We start from the raw sequence: 23,412 nt of genomic DNA on the forward strand, positions 1-23,412 counted from the left end.
AAGGAGGCGATAGGGATTGAACTCTCAATCCCCGTGTTACTAACCAAGATGTTAAGGAGTGCTCCAAAGAGAAGGGAGAGTAACCACGTCAACTAAATGGCAGAAGAAAAACTGAATCTTAGAGGTTTTTTTTTTAAAGGAAAACAAAATAACTCCCCTTTATGATTTGACTTCAATGTGCAGCTTCAGCGCAAAGCATGCAAACAAAACTCAAAAAATATTTTTTTAATACTTACACTGGGAAAAAACTGGGAGAGAACCCAGAGCTACTAACATTTGAGAACAGAGAGAGGCAATACAATTTACTGGTTAGTCAGAGACATGCACGTGGCAGCATGGACTCAAGACTGAATGGCGAGCTGTGGGAGAGCTCTCCTTAAGTAGTCATTGACAGATGCAGCCGATCAGCCCTAATCATCCTAAACTGATTCATTATCTCCCCCTAGCAGTCGAAAGAAGCCTAGCACAAGGCTGAGATATTACAGTACCCTGCACGCAGTGGTGGGGGAACAGAGGTGGGAGCCAGAGGACTACGAAGGACTGGCTTCTAATGTGAAATTTGGAATGTTGGGTTAATTCACATGGTCTGGAAGAGGAGAAGCCTGTTACTAGATTAACCTGATGTAGTACTTTGAAAGGACATATATAACGTGAAACCAGTTTTTTGGACTCCATCTTTAGTAGCCGGTCCTTCGTGGAGTGCCAGACTACTTGCCCTGGATTTGAAGGAAGGGCCCAAATGTTGCCTTCAGTCGGCAGTTACCTTCTGTCATGCCACTGCTTTTTGCAGTGCTGCATGGGCCTTTTGCCACAATCACTGACACCGTAGCAAGTCTCAGACTGGGCGGACCTCGACCTCGGACTCCTGCTAAGGAAACATGGGCAGAGGATACCCAAACTGGTACTCAAAGGGTTACATGCACAGAGAGGAGTTCCACAAAGTGTTATGGGCATACTCCGTCTAGAGCAGATGCTCACACCAGGTGATGGGTTTAGAGGATGCCAAGCATCTGAGCATCCTTTCAAGGTCCTGGTTTATCCTCTCAGTCTGCCCATTCAACTGAGAGTGAAAATCCAAGGATAAATGTATGGAGGTCCCCAGTAATTTGCAAAATGTCCCCCCAAAACCTGCTGGTAAACTGGAGCACCCAGTCAAAAATCACATGGGAAAACCATGAATTCTGACCACATACTGCTGCAGGACCATGGCCATCTCTTTAGCTGAGGGGAGTTTTGTCAGGACTATAAATTCTCAATGGGGGCTACCACCATACTAAAATTTAGAATGAAACAATGGAAAAAAAAAATGGTGAAGTCCAGAATGCTTTGGACCATACAAAGAAATGTGGGTCCTGAGTCCTGGATCCATATTCAGTTTGTTCTTGGGAGACAACAAACCTGAGAAAATTTACTGGCTGGGCATGGAGGATGGATTTCTCCAGCTGTACTTATAAATGATTCTTGAGCAGAAGCTGAAGTACTCAACACACCTAAGTTAGAACAACTATAGATGAGGATATCTTCTAGATAGATGAGTGCGTACTGGTTCAGTGTCTCTCTGAGAAACTCATTAATGAACTGCTGGAAGACAGTGTGAGCATTCATGAGTCCACGCAGCATTACAAGGTATTCATCTCTAGGACCCAACCCGTAAGTAGCGAGATGACAAATGCTACCTTTGAACGTTCAGTGGGGAACTTGGAGAGTTGCTGCTCGAAAGCCAATGAACATTAAAGGAAACACCTCCTACAAAGCCCAGGATCCCCATTATACCTTTCGGGGAAAGGTAGAGTAGGTTCTGCTCTAGGAACAAAACATAGGAGGAGGTGGGGTCACTACAGGCTAGAATGGAGATTCTGCCAATTGAGTCTCAGTTATGGTGGTGGCCAGGCCCTGCAGCTGCATTGATATTTGCTGCAGGACCTGTTGATGATGGCCAACAGCTGACCCTGACTTGCTAAGGTGTTCCTCAACTGGTCAAGCTGAGACTGCTCCACTGAGCCCATGTCCTGGCTCAGTCTTGCTGTAATGTGGTCAGTGGTTATTCTTCATGGGGTCAAACCCACAATCCTAGTCTGTAGGTGGGAGCGTTAATGGGAAGCCACTGGCCAGACATAAGAGGCGGGACTCAAGTGCAGAGCAGTAGAGACTTAAGAGAAAAACAAACACAAAGACAACGTGTCAAACGTTGAAACTGAAAAATGTTATAGTTTTTTTAAAAAAAAATATATGCCCATTTGAATTTGATGCCAGCAACAAGTGCTGTTTCAAAATAGTTCTGAAAGGGGCATGTTTACCACTGTGTAGCATCCCCTCTACTTTTAACAACGTTATGTAAGCGTTTGTGAACTGAAGAGACCAACCGATGTAGTTTTGAAAGTGGAATGTTTTTAATCCGCCAAATGTTTTCAATCGTTGACTAGCATGGACTGCAGGGAGTGGAATTTAGTTGCGAAATGTGCAGAATGTGATTTGGCATTGTCTTGCTGAAATAAGCAAGGCTTTCCCTGAAAAAGATGTCTGAATGGCAGCATATGTTGCTTCAAAACTTGTATATATCAGTCAGCATTAATGGTGCCTTCACAGATGTGCTAGTCACTCATGCCGTGTATATTGATGCATACCATCCATCTTGGATGACGGCTTTTGAACTGTGTGCCAATAGCAAGTCAGATAGTCCTTCTCCTTTTTAGGCTGGAGGACGTGGCGTACATGAGTTCCAAAAAAATTTCAAATTAGATTTTTCAGACCACAGGATACTTGCACTTCATTTCAGTCCATTTTAAATGAGCTTGGGCCCAGAGAAGGTGATTGCATTTCTGGATCTTGTAAATGTATGATTTTTTCTTTGCATTCTTTGTATTTGTTGGGGTGTGACAAACTGTGTCTGCAGACAGTGGTTTGGAATGTTCTTTTCATATCCAAGCATGTTACTGACCTGTTGCCAATTAACCTAATTAGGTGTGAGATGTTCTACCAGGCGTTTTTTAGCACTACACTATTTTCCCATTCTTTTGTTACCCCTGTCCCAACTTTTTTGAAACATTTTGCTGGAATCAGTTAAAAAAATTACATATATTTTTCAAAAAAAACAATCAAATTTCTAAGTTTCAACATTTGTTATGCTGTTTTTGTACAATGTTCAATTTAACATATAATTTAAATCATTTGCACATTATTGCAATCTGCTTTTATTTACATTTTGCACAGCATCCTGACTCTTTTGGAAATGGGGTTGTACATGTGTTCTGAAACTTTTTTAAGACAATCATCTCTATTTCTTTTGTCTAGAAAATTGATCATAATGGTATACTCTCCTGTGTGTACTGGAAGAACACTGAATGGGTTGAAGATGGGTGTTTCCTTCTCCAGACCAACAGCAGCCACTCTGTGTGCTCCTGTGTTCACCTGTCAACCTTCGCTCTCATCATGCAGACTGACCCACTTGTAAATGACAATGTAAGATCAAATACGTATGTGAAAGTGTGCCAAAAGCTTGATAGCTTAACAACATCCTAGAAGAGTCATTAAACTACAATGTAGTTTAACTCTGTAAAATGCTTAAACTGAGAGGGACACTTGGGGTTATAATTTTATTTTTAAGTTAAGTTATTTCTATTTTTAAGTTAAGTTTAAAAAATAATCTGCTAAAGAGGTTGTGTTTACTTGTATTTCAGTGAAATATGTAAATCTAAACACTGGGTGCCAAGACAGTTGTATACCTGTTTCTGCAAATTATAAATGTCAGGTTACTCTTTACAGTATCCTAAACATAATTATGCACAATGGATCATTTGTTGTAACTGTAGGGGAGTAATCCAATCTTCACTTGCAGTTTTTGGCAGAAAAACAAAACTAGCTATGAACGGTTTAATTTTGGGCTTTTTCAGAGCGATCCTGTGATAGATGTTATTGGCATCTTGGCTATGGCTGTAGGGCTGGTGTTCCTGAGCTTGGCCCTGTTGACCTTTGTCCTTTGTCGTCGAAATCCAAGAGTGACCAACACAGCTCGGATCAATCTCTGTATAAGCCTGCTGCTGGCCCACCTTCTCTTTCTGCTCACACAGAAGTTCCTGCATAACATACAACCTCAGCAGGTGAGTACAACTACCTTTCTTGGGGTGAGGGGCACAGGAAACCAATTCCTCTATCGCACACTGCAACCAAGCTGGGACGGTCTGCTTCCTCTATGCTTACTTTCTTCCTCCAAGACATGAGCTGCATCTTTTTAAGCTCATGCAACATCAGTGGACAGCTAAACGTTTTGGTGGAGAATGAGAGCAGTGCACTAAACAACAGGGAAAGGACATACCTAGACGGCAGCATCCTGAATGATACAAAGAAGCATGCTAGACAATACAGGACGATAACACCCAAAGAACACCACATGTCAAATGTAAGACTGCTATTTGATCGCCCTCCAAATTACGCATTCTCAATTACTCTGATGCCAGTGGGTGAAGCCCAGACACCCACAGCTGCTTATAAAACTGATTCTCTTTATCATAGGCAACTGGCAAGTGCTTAAAATCATTAAAACAATTACAAACATTACAAAAGTCAATCGTAGCCACTATTACATCAAGCCAAAACTGGTATCCAACAAAAAAAGGTCATATGTAGTCCACTGCTCAAATAATTTGATCAAACTGTTACGAAAGAAAGGGGTAGTCCCATTCAGTCTACTATAGCGCCTTTCATTTGTGTTGCTGCATAACAGCACTTGTTGCTTTCAAGAGCTGTCAAGGAGCAGCCCCTTTTTAACGCCATGCCTCATGCCTCAAGTCACAAAGCCTTCAGGATGTCTACACTAGAACATCAAGTAATCAAAAGAGGTCAAAACATAAACAAACCAAAGACATGTCGTAGAAAAAACATGACAAAATAAAACTTCACCTAATACAAAACAGAAAAGAAATACCAAGTATGACAAAGAAAGGTACAATCTTATATTAAAGATTAAGGCTTCACAAAATGAAAACATTAACCTGAGTTGCTCAGGGCCGCAACTAAAAAAATAACAATCACCCCTTTTTATACTGCTTTGGAGAGGTTACTCACCCCCAGTACCTCATCTCACCTGATCTGTCTTACCATCACATGCAACTCTGGCTATACTGGGTTCTATTCTATCCGTAACAATTTTGTATCTTTTACGTACACATTGTTTCTTCAGTTAGCCTTGGCCTTCTGTGACAAACACCCTTGTTTTTCTTCTAAAAGTGCCATGTCATCCTTCATTAGCCATTTCAGTGAATTTCAGTCAATTAATATACCATTATATAAAATAATAATCACTGACTTTGAGTCATTACATTTTATTACCATTATCTAATAAGTTAAAACTTGTTATTTGTTGGCTATGCTCTTGATCACATCATATCACATCAATTAACATATCCCTCTTTTCCATTTTTTCATTGATCAAGAGAGTGCAAAATAAGTTAGAATCTATTGATTATCCCTTAAGACTAAAAAGGTTATTCCTAATTGTGACTGAGCTAACAACTGTTAAAATATGTGTTTTGTACATGAAATGTAATAAAGTTATGGTCCAAACTATGTCTCTCTGCATGTGTGTGCAGGCCGAGGTTCCTAAACAATGGCCAAATGTACCTGTCATAGTTACAATTTATGTTCAGGATGGTACTGAGCAGTGTTTCCCAGGCCTGGTTGAAACATATGTAGCACTCCAGGACAAAGCCTGAGCACATACAGAGAGGCCTTGCCCGTACACATAGAGGCCTACACTCACACACAGAGGCCTGCACAGAGAGAAAGAGAACCAACACAGCACAGTGTAATTAAGTATGGAATCAAATCAACCATTAATGTGGTTAAAACTGATGTGTTTCTCCTCTCAAATACATTCTTAATAGTATACTGTACAAACAGAATCACCGTGTGCGTGTACTTCTACCATGTAGAAACTAAAAAATAGAGAAAAAACATTGAATAAGAAGGTGCAAACTTTTGACTGGTACTGTGTCTGTCCTTAAACTGACATGGATCACTTAAGTCTTTCTTTTTCTCGCCATCTCATTGGAGTAAGCCTTCATGGACTGTTTTGAAGCAAGAACATTTTGAACTGAAGTAATTATCTAATAGCAGATGTTTTGAAAATAAACTAAATTTCTCACAGGTTTAAAGCTCAAGGTTAAAGAGCACAATTCCATATATCTCCCTAAGCATACTTCACACTGCTTGGTTCACATTTATGAAAGGTGAATTCATGCTAAGGAAATTAGACCTTGATTTCTTATTGTTTTATTTAATTTCTCATTCTCACATCACTCTAATTGCTACCGCTGCAAAATTATCTGAAGTGCTACGTGAGCTCAAGATACGTTCCAGTCTGGTTAAAATTCAATTTTATTGGACAGAGGTATTAAACTGCTACCAGACCCTAAACAAATTCTCCACCAAGTACAAGCTAATGGTGGTCTTGTTTTTTGAGCAGAACATTTAATGCTTAGTTACATAGGAGAAGAAAATAGCGCCCAATGTTGGTCCAGAGTGTGTCTGACTCTGTGTATCTCATAAATTTTTCTTTGCAAAATTTAAGGAGGAAAATGGAGTTTTATGAACAGTGTGGATTTGATCCAGAATGTACTGTCATACTCAAAGGTGTTATGGCAGGGGTCAGTCTAGAAAAAGAGCATGAAGTGTTTGATTCGCTGCATTATGTAGTCAAGGTTCAGCACATTAATATGCAGTTCAGTACTTTTTTATGCCAGTTTTGCAAATGTATAACTCCAATGCTTTTGGAGGCCTAGAATCCAGATGGTTCTTGGTGGGTCATTCAGACAGAGGAGTATTGCCCAGACAAAATAAAAACAACTCCCAAGAGTCAAAAGCTAGCTCTGTTAGCTTATGTCATTGATGATATGACAGTCAATTTTAGAGAGTAGATTGATGAGTTTGCCAGCATCTACAATGTCAACACCATTACCTTAAGTCAGAAAGCTCTGAGCTATGTGTGGGAAGGGAAATCATAAAATTAACCCTCTAACATAAACTACTGCCATTTGTCTCAAACAAAATCCTCCCTCTGACACATTAGGGTGTGTCCACAGTGAAGTAAAAGGTCCATTAGCTCCTACACAAGTGGCCAATGCTGATTCCTCATTTGTAATTCCCATACCATCTGATGCTCATTGTGTCCTTATGGAACATATCATCAAGCATGACTCCCAAACATATGCTGCCACTACACAAGAGATACCGTCATTCTCTGGAGATTTCCCAAAACCCTCTAATGAGGCAGGCTAATGTAATAATCCAGCTAATGCTAGTGCAAAAAATATCGTGTGAGGCATCGACATAGACAACAACAACAGCAAGCCCTAGAATGAAACCTGCCTTTAAACTTTTAGGAGATCCTGCTGTGGAACAAGCAGGATCTCAAAATCAAAATAGTTCCTCTTTCTTGAGCCACTGCTGTATGGACTGTCATCAATTGCAGAACTATCTACACAGATTTCAGATGGCCTTGTTAGTGATACTTTTGAAAGTTTTGCTTGGTTAGATGGAGCACAATGCCCCTTAATAATAACACTAATAATAATAATAATAATAATAATAATAATAGATTCAGGCTCACAGATAACAATTGTGAGCCATTCGTTTTATTCAATTGATTTAGTTCACCACACACTATTCTCTATTGGCAGTGTCCTCAAAAAGTTCCCTATTTAGTATATATTAAGGTGGAAGTTCAGTTTCCACATGTTGCATGAGTCAGCGCTTCAACACTGGTACTTGTGATCCTGGATCAGTCATATAATGCAAAGTTTTTTTGGCTTCTTGGCATGTCTTGGATCAACTGACACAGCACTGTATAAAAGAAGATGGATCGCAATTTCTCAAAACCTTACATGTCCAGACCAGTTAATCTCTGCCATGTGCTCAGAGGAAATTCGAACACCTGGAGGTCTCATAGTCTATGACCAAATGGTGGATGTGAAAGTCCCACAAGGCTTTTCCCAAAATGATCTCAATATTGGCACTGCTTCAGGTGTCCAGCATTGTATAGAGCTGGAGCCACTTGTCCCATACAAGGAACACACAAGATGTGTGATTTTAATGACCTGAAAGCATTTGCAGGATCTCAGGTATTATTGAAGAATCTAACAGTCCTTATGCACCCTAACTGCACTTGTGAGAAAGAAAAATAGGGGACTAAGGATTGTATTAGGTTACAGAAACCTGTCAAGAAAGATTCATACCTACTACCTCATATAGAGAAGAAGGTTCAAAATGGTTCAGTATCCTCGATCCTAGGTGTGGGTACTGTCAGCTCAAGGTTGAGCCTTCTGAATGATCTAAGACAGCCTTCACAACCCTGTTTGGAAATGGCAATTTTGCTGTACGCTGCAAGGCTTATCGAACTCACCAGCCACATTCATGATATCAGACTCAGAGGCCTCTATCTCTACCACAAATGGTAGGATTAGGATCAAAATGGGGGCAGTATTGAATCTTTCTTTAAGTGTCTCAAACGGATTACTTGCCAGAGGATTCCAGCGGAGCATTTTAAGTTTTCCTTAGGGTAGAGAGGTGAGAGGAGCAGCAACACTACTAAAACCACAAATGAACCATCTGTAGAACCATCGAACCATCTGTTCTACACCAAGATGGCACCGAGAACGGCTGCTGTGTTGCGAGCTCCCTTCAGTTCTTTTAGTTTTCTGTTAATTGTGTGTTCATTTGTAACCATTTTTGCACCAAATGTTGCCAGCACCCTCGTTTATGACAGACAAACACTTTTGGAAATCACTCTCTGAAAACTGGACTTTGAGTTTCTGAACACAGATCCATTGTTTGGGAACCTCAAAGAGGCCCCATTCATCTGGGCCAACCAAACATACAGTCCCTGGACAACAAAATCAGTGAACTCAGGGCACGAATCTCTTTCCAGTGAGAGACATAGCACTGCTGTGTAATCTGCCTCAGAGAGACCTGGCTATCAGCAAAGATTCCCAACAAGGCCATCTAGCCCGCGGGCTTCTCTGTGCACTGTGCGGAGGGAACAAAGGACCTCTCCGGGAAGAGTAAATGGGGAGGTTTATGTTTCATGATCAGCAATGCTTGGTGTGATCAGAGAAATGTACACTTCATGAGACCTGGGATATCTAATCATCTCATGCAGACTGCTGTGCTTGTTGAGGGAGATTTCTAGGGTCATTGTCACTGCCATGTACATTCCACCATGGGCTGATACAGACCTGGCACTCAGTTGCTCTGGTCTCTGCTCCTATCTGCTCCTCATTACTTGCCACTCTGGACCCACTGCAATTTGCCTACAGACAGAACAGATCCACTGATGATACAATAGCCCTGACTCTACACACTGCCCCCTCCCATCTGGACAAAAAACACACATGTGAGAATGCTGTTTGTGGTCTGTAGTTCAGCATTTAACACCATCGTGCCTGCAAGGCTCAACATTAAGCTTCGGGATCTGGGTCTGAACAGTTCTCTGTGCAGCTGGATCCTGAACTTCCTGACAGGCTGATGCCAGGTGGTAAGGATAGGCAACATCACCTCCTAATCACTGATCCTTAACACCGGAGCTCCTCAGGGATGTGTGCTCAGCTCTTTCTTGTATTCTCTGTACACCCACAGCTGTTCAGCCAGACACAGCTCCAAAGTCATCATCAAATTTGCAGACAACACCATGATTGTGGGCCTGATCTCCAATGACAACAAGGAGGCCTACAGAGAGGAGGTCAGATTCCTGACACATGCTCTGTGTAGGTCAAGCTTGGTGAAGAAACATGCTTGGCAAACTTGTTCAATGGCAACAGGTACTAAGGGGAAAGGATAGCAGTTTTTAGTAGTAATGGCATTTAAACTGTGGTAATCAATACAAGGAAGCAGCCCTCCATCTTTCTTTTCCACAAAAAATAAACTGGGCGCTGCTAGGAAGTAGAAGTAGGGAATTGCAATGGCATCAGGTGTTGTTGGACTCTCAATGTTAGTGGTGAGGCAAAGGAACGATAAACAGTGACTATGGCAATAAGGGCTCCATTGTATTAATTCTCCCATAGACCAAGAGAGGACAGGGTTATGTTTAGAGAGCCAAGGATATCCTACCACAAGTGGAGATTCGGGGGTATCCATAATGAAAAAGGTTTGAAAATACAGGGAGCACTGCAGTATAAACTAAAAGCAGCTAGCAGATGTTCGGTTCAGCCTGTCTGTCTGCTGCCTGGCCTTGGCCTTGATCTGTCAGTGACTGACCATCCTACACTGATGGTTATCTGAGAGACTACGTGCTATGGTACAAGCTTAAGATAATCTAGAGCCAGTGCAACCAAACAAACATTCATAGACCAACAGTGAAGAATCTAAAGTCACTCTCTAAGTAGCAGGAAGGAACAGAAACACAGCTAATAAAGGCTAACAAAGCCATAAAGAGATCTGGAGCCAGCAAAGTCTAAAGCTAGCAAGGCTAAGAGAGCTAAGAACACAGAATGCCAGCAACCAAACAATTGAGCCAAGATCTGAAACATTTGCCATATGCTGTCCAGGACTGATGACAAACTCTGGCACGCCGCTTTTAAAGTCCAAGCTCTACCTTCTTGGGCTCACTTCTGAGAAATGATGTCCATGAGGTAATTATGACTGACACAGCCAGAAGAGCAGGAGACGAGCAACCGAGAAGGGAGAGAAAAGAAAACATACATGCCCAGGCACTGACACTTAGCAGCGAGTAATGTGCAACAACTACTTGAAAATGTACAGCAAGAGACTAACATCATAGAGTGGAGAAAACAGCAAACATTCCCGCCAGCAACTTCAAAAACAGAAACTAAGTCAGAGCTCAGGCTCGTCACAATAAAGGGAAAGGAAACCTCCAGAGGGCAGCATGCTAAATGTCAGAGAGAAAGAAATAACAGTGTATACATCAAAATGTATTATCTACATATACGTCCAGAATCAAGGATGGGTGACCAACAGTGTTTACAATAGTGTTAAGCTGCAGTCACACTTGAACATTGCAGTTTGATGTGCCTTGTGAAATAGGTATGACCAAGCCTGGAGCAAACGATTGATGTCGCAGAAATCCTCAGTTTTGGTAGAGAAAGACAAAAGAAAGACCATAGTTGATAGTTGTTTTCATGACAGCATTTCTAAGGCAATAGTCCTCAATTTTCCATACCAGTGCTCTCATTGTGAGCTAAACCTGAGTGTAGCTGTATGAGTAAAGCTGTACTACACACATCTCTCTCTCTCCCCCCCAGCTGCTGTGTGCAGTGCTGGCAGGCATTCTGCACTTCTTCTTTCTCTCTGCTTTTGTGTGGATGTTCATTGACGCTGCTCTACTCTTCATCTCCATGAAGAACCTAACAAAGATCCGATCAAACGAAAAGGCGGGTCTTCTGTGGAAATTGCTGGTTGTGATTGGATACGCTGTACCTCTGTTTGTGGTGGGTGTATCTGCTGGAGTGTTTCCTAATGGATATGGCAGTGAAAGGTGAGTGTGGAGAGTGGGACAGATTTCAACAAATATGGGATGATTTTTGAAATTTTGAAATTTTAGTTTATGGCAAATTTTAGATCTTGCTTTGCAAAAAATGTTACTTAGAGCAGGTTAAGTGTAGGATGAATTTATTATGTTTGTGTGTGTTTCTTTGTAGGTGCTGGCTTAAGACAGGCTTTTTGTGGAGCTTTCTGGGGCCTGTTAGTTTCATTCTTGCAGTAAGTACTACATACTTGAAATAAAGCACTTAGCAGTCATGTGGAACATTATGAGGATGTTGCTTGTTTTTTTGAGCATCCTTTTTTTGGTATAATGTCAAACTCTTTAAACAAGATTCTATTGACAGGCTTCCAAAAGCTCAAAATTCTTTGAAAGTTTGTGGATAATTACAAGACGTTGATTATTGTTTTTTAGGCAAATGATGGACAATGTATCTATACTGATGTGTTGAAGCCAATGATGGAAGTCAATATATATATAAAAATGTATGCCTCTAAAAAGAGTTTACTAAATTAGTTAATAAACGTGAATAAATGTGAGCTGGTTATTGGGGACATAGAATCAGAATCAGAGTGACCTGTCTGTCTGTCTGTCATTGCTTCCGCACTCGTATGTAATGAATATGTATATATCAATATTCCTTTTATATAACTCAGCTGAATGGCCATCTAAATCTGGAAAATTATTAGGCTTTTCACTCATACTGTTGATTCTTCTGTAAGTGCATCCAACATTTTCACTTGTGCTGTGGTCAGTAGAGAAAGTCTAATTTGGAGGTTGTGGGGGAGGGGATAGGCTTGTTATAGTTACTAAAGTGCAAGTGGAAATGTTGCATACATGTACAAAATATGTGGGGAAATGTATGCATCTGCAAATGACCCAAAACCAAACAAAACATTTTTTTTTCTTGCCAGGCAAACACGATTCTCTTCATTTGCATCTTGATCATCATAATCTCAACGCTGACAAACATGAAAAGTAAATCTCTGAAAATCAAACGACCTGAAAGTGAACATCGTTTCATTATAAGTGTGGCTCTGAAAACCATGAGCCAGTTTATCATCCTTGGTTGCTCCTGGTTTCTGGGATACTTCGCACAGAGCAATAAGGCGTTGGAGATTATCTTCCTGTTCCTCAACTCCCAGCAGGGCACCTTTATCTTCCTGGTCTACTGTGTCCTCAGCCAAGAGGTCAGCCATTACCTGCTCTAGCTCAGGGCCACGGCAACTGACCCAACATTCTCCAAAACACACCATTCTTCTACTGTTACCAGTTGTGTTTAAAACATCCAGAAAAGGAATCGACAAATTTAAATTAACCACGATGAATTGGGGTAACATTCTAGAACAGGGTGAATGGGGTAGAATATTCTTGAACACAGTCAATGGGGGGAAGACATTCTAGATTCAGCCAACTACCACAGTTTGGTACAGCAACCACACATTATATTTACTGGGGTTTGGTGGCTTCTGTTGGGTCGGTGTGGTCTGGCCTTAGTATTATACTGTTTCCTTTTTTATTTTTGTCTTATAACTGCTTATTAATTATTAATGTTGTACCTCCATTTTTGTGTTTGAAGAGACAAATTATCCATTGCATTTTGTTAAAATGCAGTGTCAAATGGATCAACAGAATGGTATAAAATGTTTTGGTAACAAATCTTACATTAACTTCCATTAAAAGTTCAGAAGGTTTTTTTTGCTTCTCCTGTAAGGTTACTATTTTGGAGAACCAAGATTTAGTTCTGAAAGCAACAACAAGGCTTACAACAATTTTTACATCCTCAGTGTCACCCCTTTCTCCGTCTTCTTCTTCTTTCAGGTGAGGCAGTTGTATATGAAGTGGTGGCGAGCTCTGCATGCTGGCCGTATTCCACATACTACTGAAGATCTGCATACCACAACATCGAGATTCTAGATTTTAACTTTTATTGAGCATCATATGGTGTTTATTCAGGGTTAATGATTTGAAGATTTGTATATTTTCTTATATATTCTTGTCTTAGAGTTTTAGTTTTAGGTGTGAGGGTGTGTTCTGTGGTGAATTACATTTGGAATAGAGAAAGTAAAAATATTTCAGCAAAGATAACCTGTTTCATTTTAAAATGATCATTTATAAAGATGTTGTTAACATTCTAGCTTCAACAATTTATTCTGAGAATAGAAACATGACTGTAGCCTAAATGTCGACTCTTCTTCATCATTATTTTTACTTTTTGTAGGGTAGACTCCTGTGTTTCATTGAGAATACTTTTCTTCCTGTCTCTGAAAAAACAATCTCTGCTGTTGTGTTTTTTCACACGCTTCTTCACAAATAGTGATGTAGTGTAATTAATTTTTAAATATATATAACACTTAATAGGTACCGTACATATTTACCGCAGACTGCACATAAAGAAAAGTTTTTTTTGTTTTTTTTTTTCATGAAAAAGCTTTCTTCTGAGCAGTGCCATCGAAGAACTACTTATGGAAAACATTTGAAACTTAATTGCAGTGCTCCAAAAGACATTTTTTCACTCCTTTATTACCTTTGAAAACAGAAGTTTAATATTTTCATTTAATTATGTTCTATATATTTATTCCTATTTTGTTTTTGCTTTAGTTCAGATTCTCTTTTTTAGGTGGTCTGGTACTCTGACTGTTATTCCAGTTTTTGTGTCTTTTATAAACCAATAAATAATAAATGAAATTATGCAAAACCATTTTTCTTTTATGTTTTTCATTTATATAATATACGCTCACATGCAGTATATATTGATTGCCCAATTCCCACACTTTTTTAAAAATTATATTTCCCTGTACATCAGATGACATGTTGCACATTGTGAATTGTTTGTTAGAGTCTGATGTGTTTTTGAGTTTCCAAGATTAATTTCAAGACTTAAAAAAAAAACATCATCCAGTCTTTATCTGTGGGCATATGGTTGTGTTGGATTTCATTAATTTATGTGCCTGTGAGAAGGACAGTTAATAATAACAGCAGAAGCAAAGTTCTGTAATTGATCTATTAGCTTTAACGCCACATTAAGCTAGCCAGCAAATTTACAGTCCCAGGAATATCATCCATTCTTGACCTGGGGACATCATACAGTTGTGTTGGGGCAGTATATTTAATAAAAACAGCAGTAGGAAAGTTCTAAAACTGATCGTTTAGCTTTCTTACCACAGTAAGTTAGTATATTATGCATATTTGCTGGCCATGATCTTTGGGTCCTCAGACACCACTGCATTTAAAATGGACATCTAGTGGAAATCACTGCATGGGCTCAGAAATACTTCCGAAAACCACTGTCTATGAAAACAGTTTGTCACTGCACCCACTAATGCTAAGTAAAACTCTTAAACGCAAAGAAGAAACCATATATAAACAGGATCTAGAAATGCTGCCACCTTCCCTGGGCCCGAGCTCATTTACAATGGACTGAGGTGAAGTGGAAATATGTCCTGTGGGCCGATGAATCAACATTTAAGATTTTTTACAATCATGGACACTGTGTTCTCTGGGCTAAAGACCACCTGGCTTTTTATCAGTGCACAGTTAAAAAGCCAGTATTCATGATGGTATAGGGGTGCATTAGTGCAAATATTTTATTGTATTATTTCAGCAAGACAATGCCAAACCACATTTTGCATGTATTATGTCAGCATGGCTCCCTATTAAAAGAATTCGGGAGCTAAACTGACCTGCCTGCAGTCCAGACCTGTCACCACTGAAAACATTTGGCACATTATGAAATGAAAAATACGACTCCGAACTGTTGAGCAGCTGAAATCCTATATCATACAAGAATGGGAAAACGTCATGGAATATAGAAATTTGGTTTTCCAGACCTGAAAAGTCATCAAAAATAATAAGTGCTGGAAAAATCATGGAATTTCTGGAGTTTTCCCCATGTTATTCATCAACTCATCACATTTGAATCATTGAAGAGATTAGACTGCAAAAAGCACAGAGATCTAAGACTACTGTATCTTCACTAGCTGAGACTAGCTTTACCAGCATGTTAATATGAATCTTGGCTAGCTGATGTGTTACACTCAGGGTGAATTAACAAGCCCAATGTAATAGTAAAAACACACTGCTGCTGCTTCTCACACCAAGACCTGCATGAACAGCTTCTTCACTGTGAGTCAAGCTAGGCTTATACTTGACACATTGTAAGTGGAGCGAGGGTGCTGCACCGGAAACAACGCAAAAACTACACCCTGCGTGCTGTCATGGTATGTGGTCATGCACCTCCTAATTTTTGTAACTTCGTGATCAGCACGTGTGGCCCTTCATTTAGAATGACTTGCAGATCAGGTTCACCTCTACAAGTGCATGTGTGAAACCTCTCTCATATCATATCATAGAGAAAACGGAGATGCTACTATAAACGTGTTTGCTTCACGTTTGCGAGCTGTCTGCAGAGTATTGCATGAAACTGTATACACAGCCTTCACAACACTCAGCCTGCACTGCAGAAGCTAAACAAACATCATATGCTGCAGCTACAGTAGCCTCTTATGCTCCTTTGAACCACCGGTGGTTCCAAAACACACTTTGTCATATTCTTCATAACTTTCATATTTCATAAGCTACATTCAAAAGCTGCAAGTGTCTTCTTTTCAGTCAAATGGATGAGTAATGTAATTTTAAACCCTTATAATAAAAGAAGCTGCACTTACAATTTTTTTGTTGTCGACTTAAAGTCGACCTATTGTTCCACAAATCTGGGCTATAAACAGATGGTGTCTCTTTGGTGATCTGCTCTGTAAAAAATATTTTTATAAAATAATACAAAGATTTTTGGCTTTCAGTGGTAAATTGTAAGCATATAGCAATATGTGTATGATCATAAAACACATATTCTGTTTAATCTTAGGGAACTTTTACAAAAAAATATATATAATATGAATTTGCTTTTTTTCCATGCGGTTATTGAATAATTTGCCTTAAGATTTGGTCATGTAAATTCAGATGAACAAACCAAAATATACCCTGGAGCATAAGACGTTAAGAAATCAGGAGCTAACTGCTGAGGTCGTTTCTCTGAGGTCGGAGTGTTCAACGTGGTGCAGAAATCAATACATGGGTCAGATTTCAGTTTCACTTTACATTTAAACTGCGTTTCGAATAATAACAATAATTTTGGCTAATAATATTTAAATATCAAATTAATATTCAGATAATGTAGGCCTTTTCTTCCTCTTGGAACAGCTGCCTGTATAGCTGGACTTGTGTGAAAATCTGATGATTAGAAATCACCAAACTGTTCTCAGTAAACATGACCAGTAATGGATGTTGTGTTCTCTGGGCCGAAGAAAAAAAGGACCATCCAGTTTGTTACCAGTAAAAAGTTTAAAAAACAGGGTCTGTCAGGGTATGGGAGTGTGTTAGTGGGCAACATATGCTGCCTTTCAGATACCATCATTTTCAGGTACATCCATGCTTTTTTCAACATCTCAATGCCAAGACACATTCTGCATATGTTACAACAGTGATCTCTGTTTTATTAGCATTTCACATACTGTCCAACCTCTTTGGAACTGGGCTTTGTAAATCTGCTAAACTTTGTAAGCTGTTTGTTGGAAACAGGCACCTTTTCAGACTGACTTAAATCAGCAGTTGTGAGACCTTTATTAAAGAGTTGTAGCACACAACATAGCACAGATTTTGGGATAAAGATATGAGTATACATTTGTTATCAGCAATATGTATTGTGTGTTCCGTGGCTAGTTTAAACAAAACAGCTTCAAAAGCTCTCATGTGTCTATTCCTTGCTCCGTTCCCCTTTCTTTACCAGTTCAGCTAATTAATGTCACATGTTACAGGCTCCAGAACACCCTAGAATAAGGTTTGGGTTGTAACATGAACAACGTCTGTTTAAATGTTAATGTCTTTTATGTCTATCCAAATGTGCTGTATATGTAAAATAAAAGTTAGCTCTCTCTCTTTCTCAGAAGCCTGCTCTGCTTTGTTCTTTGGGGTTAACAGCTTCAGCTTGTCACAGAAATGTGCTTCTGTCTGGATATAACTTTAGTTTGTGAGTAACTGTTAGTTTGTGGTTCTGTAGCAGCAGCTTGTGAGTTATGTGTCCAAACTGACTCCACTGTAGGGAGTGGTCTAGTAATGGGTTCAGCATAACCAGTAAAACATGTCTTTGTTGGGAAGATTATTTGCATCAAGCAACTTATTTTGAAATTTGAGATAAAGAATGGTATGTTTTGCTTTTACAGAGTTTACTGGCACTAACTTCAGATTAGGTGCTGCTGCCACGTTCATACTGAAAACGAATTCCATTCTGAATGTTCTCATTAGGGTCACATGGCCACAAATCAGCTAAGTATCCAACATATGAAAGAATCTCAGATCTGATTTCAAAAGATTAGAGTTAGTTAAACACCCCCAAGTACACCATAGTTATATCTTCATACAACCCCAAGTATTAAATAGTTCTCAGAGACCCTAAGAAGGTCCATATTTTGTTATAAACTAACTTGCAACACAGAGGGATAGAACGTGGACCACCAGGGGTCCCATGAGGACCTGCTTGAGAAGCACTGTGTTAGACTCTTCATTCAAAATAAAAATTGTACACTTTTTTCAGACATGAGAATATGATAAACACATTATTAACATTACTGTCAAATCAAAGCAACATTTTTTTTTAAATAACGGCAGTGTTCCTTGTCCAATAATGCTGATTCTTATGTTTGGAACACTGCCTCTTTAAAGCAATCTGATTTGGCTGATCACCCCATTTGGGCTGATGATAAGGATGTCTTCTAGATATGTTTTTTGATCCAGCCATGGCTTGCTTTTACTGTGGGGATGTGCAGTATCAATGGATATGGCTGCCACAGGGATTTCTTAACAGCACCAGTAGTTACCATTAAGCACTCAGAAATCATCTCTCCTGGGACTGAGCACATTTTGCAGTCCTCTGTAACTATTCAGTATGTTGATATTTATTGAGTAGTGAGAAGGAGAAAATGTATGACAAAGTTCTGAAGGCACTTCCTGATTTTTTGACTAGCAAGGGACACAAGGCCAGTCATGACAAAGCTCAATTGTGTTGTCCTGGTGTGCAATATTTGTGACAATGGGCTACACAGGGTTCTAGAGAAATTTTGCCTGCCAGAAGCTCTGCTATTAATGCAATGTCATTGCCAACAATAGTGCACAAATTGCAAGCTTTCTTAGGCCTATGCAACTACTGTAGACGTTGGATTGATTCTTATGCTGCGATTTCACAACCACTACACGATCTGTTCTAAACTGTGTAAGAGCAGTATATGCTATCTAGCTGATACTGTTAGCATTTGCACCATGGACACTAGAACAAGTAGTCACAGTCACATATCCTCATTCTGTGTCAGCACTGCTCAGTAATGGCAGTGTGATGTTAGTTTCCAGATAGGGCACCTGTCCTGCAGTTTTGACAACTCCTAATGTGGTGATTTTTTTTTTCTTTTCTTCTATGATGTCCTTACTAACTGATGCTAACAAGAAAGGGGATGATCATGATTGCATTGAATTATCCAATCCTCATCTTGTTTTGAAGATGTCCCTCTTGATAGTCCTGACTTGATTCTTTTTACTGACAGTTCCTCATCCTACACTAGTGGTCAGCATAGATCTGGATGGGCAGTAACTGACAGCTTTCAAACTTGCACCAGTGATAGTTTTTTCTCCCTGTTACACAGCCCAGCAGGCTGAGTTAGTGGCTTTAACTGAGGCACATAAACTTGAATCAGGCAAGAGCCATTTTTACTGATTCCCAAAATGCCTTTGGAGTGACTCATGATTTTGGACAGTTGGGGTTGGACACAGGGGTTTCCTCACAGCTGCTGGCACTCCAGTTAAAATGTTGACTTAGCACAAGGTCTTTTGGAAGCTGTTAAACATAGACCTAGATATTGTGAAAGTCAAAGCACACAGTGGTGTTACTTCACACTAGGCAATAGAATTGCAAATAAAGTGGCTAAAAGAGCAAGGTTTCACATTTCGCCATTTACAGATATGTTCCATCACACTGCCTAAATGTGAGGAAAAACAAGATAAATTGTCTCACTGAATTTAAGATTACCCATCAAGGATACTGCTGCACACACTGCTAAAATGCTGGTGCAGGATTTTATTCCTTGGTGGGAACTTCCTGAGTAAATTGAGTCTGATCAAGGTACTGACTTCACTGGACAAGTAGTGCAGGCAGTCTGTAAACCTCTGAAGGCAAACTGGAAGCTTCACTGCCCATATAGACCACAAGCTTTCAGGGCAGTAGAGTGTGCAAACCATGTCCTCAAAGAACAGCTGACAAAACTCCAGAGTAAAATGGACAGCAGCCTTGCCTGCAGTACTTTGTAGTATAAGGGCAACTAGCAACAAAGCTGTTGGGCTTACTCCTTATGAAGTTGTGACTGGTACACCCGTGCTGGTTCTAGGTGTGATTGATCTCCATAAAACAGATGTGAATTTATTGTCAGATGCACTTCTTAGATGGGAGGATCCTTATCAGGTTCTTCTGATTACTGACTAAGCAGTGAAGTGTGAAGGAAAAAAACAAGTATTAATATTTCTCACTGGAAGGTGGTGTCTGCTCCTCAGAAGAGTTTTAGGGTCAGTGGAAGTGGTGGTGGGTCATGTTCAGAGCCTCAAGGAAGAACTATGATTTCTATCACCATAGGGTTAACCTTGAGGCAAAGATCTCAACACTGTGCATTACAATAACAGCCTCCTCTTAGGGACAGACACTGAAAAGCAGCAGGTAAACTCACATAATTATAGATTAATGTCACTATTCTAGTGATCAATAGCTGTTGTGTTCCTGGTGAGAAGACATGTAACACCATTTCACTTCCGGCGACCAATATTTCTGAACTTACTACCCCAGTTTCTTTTCTTGGTGTACCAAAAACAGAGACAAATCATCTTCTTTAGTGAGATTCCCAAAAAGTCATGTCACCAAATCTATGTCTTAGCAAGCGAGGGTAATGTCGACAGACACCAATATCATCATTGAGGCTTCTTTCTCAAGTCATTCTCAAAAAGCCTGTTGATGTTGAAGACTGTGTACAAGAAAGTGTTTGTTGGCATAATCTATTGGCCTTGACTCAGTTATGTCATCTACCTGCACCAGCAGGAACATACTGGCTCTGCTGAAACACAGCATGGTCTGAATTGCCCCCTAGATTCAAAGGCCAATTCACCCTTGTATACCTATTTCCATCCATGAGAACTCCATCCAATCCACTCTTTATGCTTCATATCATAAATATGACATGCAACATGTATTTTGGTTAAGCACGCTCTGCTGATGTCTCTGAAGCACATGAGACCAGAGCAATGCAATTCCTCAAAGCATTCAGAAAAACAAAAGGATGCTCTATTTACAACTTGCTTTGTTTGACTGGAGTTGAAACTGCTAAAGAGTGAGGATGAGAAGTAGAGACTCAGCCTGATGCATGCAGACTGCATGCTGCTGGCATGTGTTAGGCTAAGTCAAAGACTTCTCATCCTCACTCTTTAGCAGTTTCAGGACAGAGAGTGAAAGCATGTAGGGCTGAAGGTTACTGTGTTAAATTGTATGCCTCCTCATAAGTGGAATCACTTAATGCTAACTTAACGCTAATATTTATTATATGTAATCTAATATGTATTTGATGTAGCCCCTTGTAGACAGTTGCCATGAATGAATCTTGTCAGACTCACAGAGTCATTAAATAGTTGTAGGTAAAACAGTCACAGGTGTTTCTGGTAGGTGTTATGACCCGGTCTAGGGTCAGGCCATAACAGAAAATGAGAGTGGGCTGTCTCTCCAGACCAGCCGCCAGACCAGACACCATTCAAAACAGAAAACTGCAGGTTTATTTAGACTTTCTAAATGTATGCAAGTTTGCAAAAGGCCAAGCTGAATGGCGACTAATGATATCAGGGGCGAGCATACGCCAAAATAATAAACAAACACAACTATCATTTTAAACGTAAATAAACTAAAAATAAAAGAAACAAAAAGACATATGGCTACCCTAACTCCCTACCTTAAACAGGAGAAAAGGTAACCAAAACAAAGTGGCACTCGTCCCCTACTTTCCCCAAGCTCACAAAGTCTAGTCAAGCAGTCACAATTTTAACAATAGCAGTAAAGCAAAGCAGACTGAAGTGAAGAGTGCCATGCTGGTCTGGACATGTTGTTCTGGATCACATCAGTGGGGGGAGAGAGCCCTGAACGTCTCCTGAGAAGGTGACCCTTTATGACAGACGTGCATTTAATAGAACAAGAGGGGAAAACACAAAATGGCCACAGACACAGAAAAGTTACTGCGGTCAGGGGTTGTAACAGTAGATTCGAAATTTTAGCCAGAGTTAGGCTTTTTCTTCTGCTATATCTACAACTTTTGAAACACTTGCTCTTAAATGCTTGCATTTGAGGTGTGCTTTGAAAGATGGAGTGTAATCAAATGTACAGGCCTGAATACAACATCCTGATTGGTCAGAGTGGACAGCAACTTTGATCATTTCACAGGAATTTTTAAATTGATGGTAGAATTTCCTGGAAAATAAAATATGCGACTCTGATTGTTCAGTCTGTTAACAATGGCAGGGGAGTGGGGGGTAGGGTACAAGGTTAAATGGCTGAGGGTGGGGTTTTCTAGGAAAAATAAAATGCGTATCTCTGATTGGTAAACACATTATCTGTTAAAAATGGTGGGGAAAATTATTTTGGGTGGGGTTTCCAGGAGAAATGATCAAGGGATAGACCCACAGGACTTCTGGGATGGGACTTCTAGCTAATGCACACTTCAGCACTTCTTCTGGGCTTGATGATGAAAAGCATTCTGATTGGTACAACCATTTAATGATTGCTGCCCTATATGTTTCTCTGTTCTGTGTCTATCAGGCTGTGATTTTGCTGTAAGAGAGACCTCTAGATAAACGATTAGGAGACTTTAAAATATGAATTATTACAATGGAAATTACCAACTAATGCTTACTAATATTTAAGGAAAGTACATTTTAATTTATTGTTTTTAATCAAGATTATTTAAGCAATCATGACACCCCTTTTCAGTATGCTTACTGCAAATTCTGAAAGTTTGCCTAAAAATGAATCCATTGAAAGTTGCCAAAACAAACCATGTGACTGATCACAGCAACCACTGACTGATCACAGCATTTGTGGTGACAGATGGGCTATGGTGAGGTAAACTTCACAGGACAGTTATCATTTTTACTTTCAGTGGAAACCTACAGCTGGATTGGTGAGAATTAAACAATTCTTACCACCAGGGGTCACTGTGGTCTCACAAATGACCTTCACAATCAGCAGCACTGCAAAAAGTAAAGCGTAAAGCTATACAGACTACCAATAAGATGTAAAAGTGATGCACGTCTTTATGTTCATAAGAATAGTTCTGTATATATTTGCTAAAACTATTTAAGAGAGAAATACTAGTAATAAATAAAAAAGTAGTAGTAAAAAATTATAAAGTGAGTTTTATTTGTTTAAATCTAATGCACAGTTTCATGGGAGCTATATGGACAAGGTATCTATGTTTATACTGTAAAACATAACCACTGATTCAAAAATGATCAAATGTATTGAAACACTACTATGGAAATCCTTTGAACAGCTTCACTACTGGTGCATATTTTATTGCTTTGAACAACAGCTACTATTAATGATCCCTGCAACAACTACACCACTCTGGATCAGCTCTGAAGAGCCACTAATGTAACTTTGGACTTGTGACAACTACTTCATCTGGAATGGCTGGTGTCAGCTGCTGTATTATGGGATGAACATCTGAACATCTGTATGCCAGACAGCTATGTTAATATGTGCACGTGTGACACTGGTATCACTCTGTGTCTGAATGGCTCTCAGATAGCAGATGGAATAGTCACTTGGGGAGTCTGTGGAAGTAACTGCTGTTACTGAT

The 23,412-nt window shown here is 39.7% G+C and overlaps 1 protein-coding gene across 1 annotated transcript; it reads left to right on the forward strand.

Moving 5' to 3' along the window:
• Positions 1-3,304: 3,304 nt before the first annotated feature.
• Positions 3,305-13,975, forward strand: LOC118797825 (adhesion G protein-coupled receptor E3-like). Its single transcript, XM_036557099.1, has 6 exons — positions 3,305-3,459; positions 3,891-4,097; positions 11,250-11,482; positions 11,646-11,706; positions 12,403-12,678; positions 13,310-13,975. The coding sequence occupies exons 1-6, from the start codon at positions 3,430-3,432 to the stop codon at positions 13,403-13,405; spliced, it is 903 nt and encodes a 300-aa protein (XP_036412992.1). The 5' UTR covers positions 3,305-3,429; the 3' UTR covers positions 13,406-13,975.
• The last annotated feature ends 9,437 nt before the right edge of the window (positions 13,976-23,412 follow it).

The sequence above is a fragment of the Colossoma macropomum genome, unplaced genomic scaffold, assembly GCF_904425465.1.
Source record: "Colossoma macropomum unplaced genomic scaffold, Colossoma_macropomum, whole genome shotgun sequence".
Taxonomy (NCBI): domain Eukaryota; kingdom Metazoa; phylum Chordata; class Actinopteri; order Characiformes; family Serrasalmidae; genus Colossoma; species Colossoma macropomum.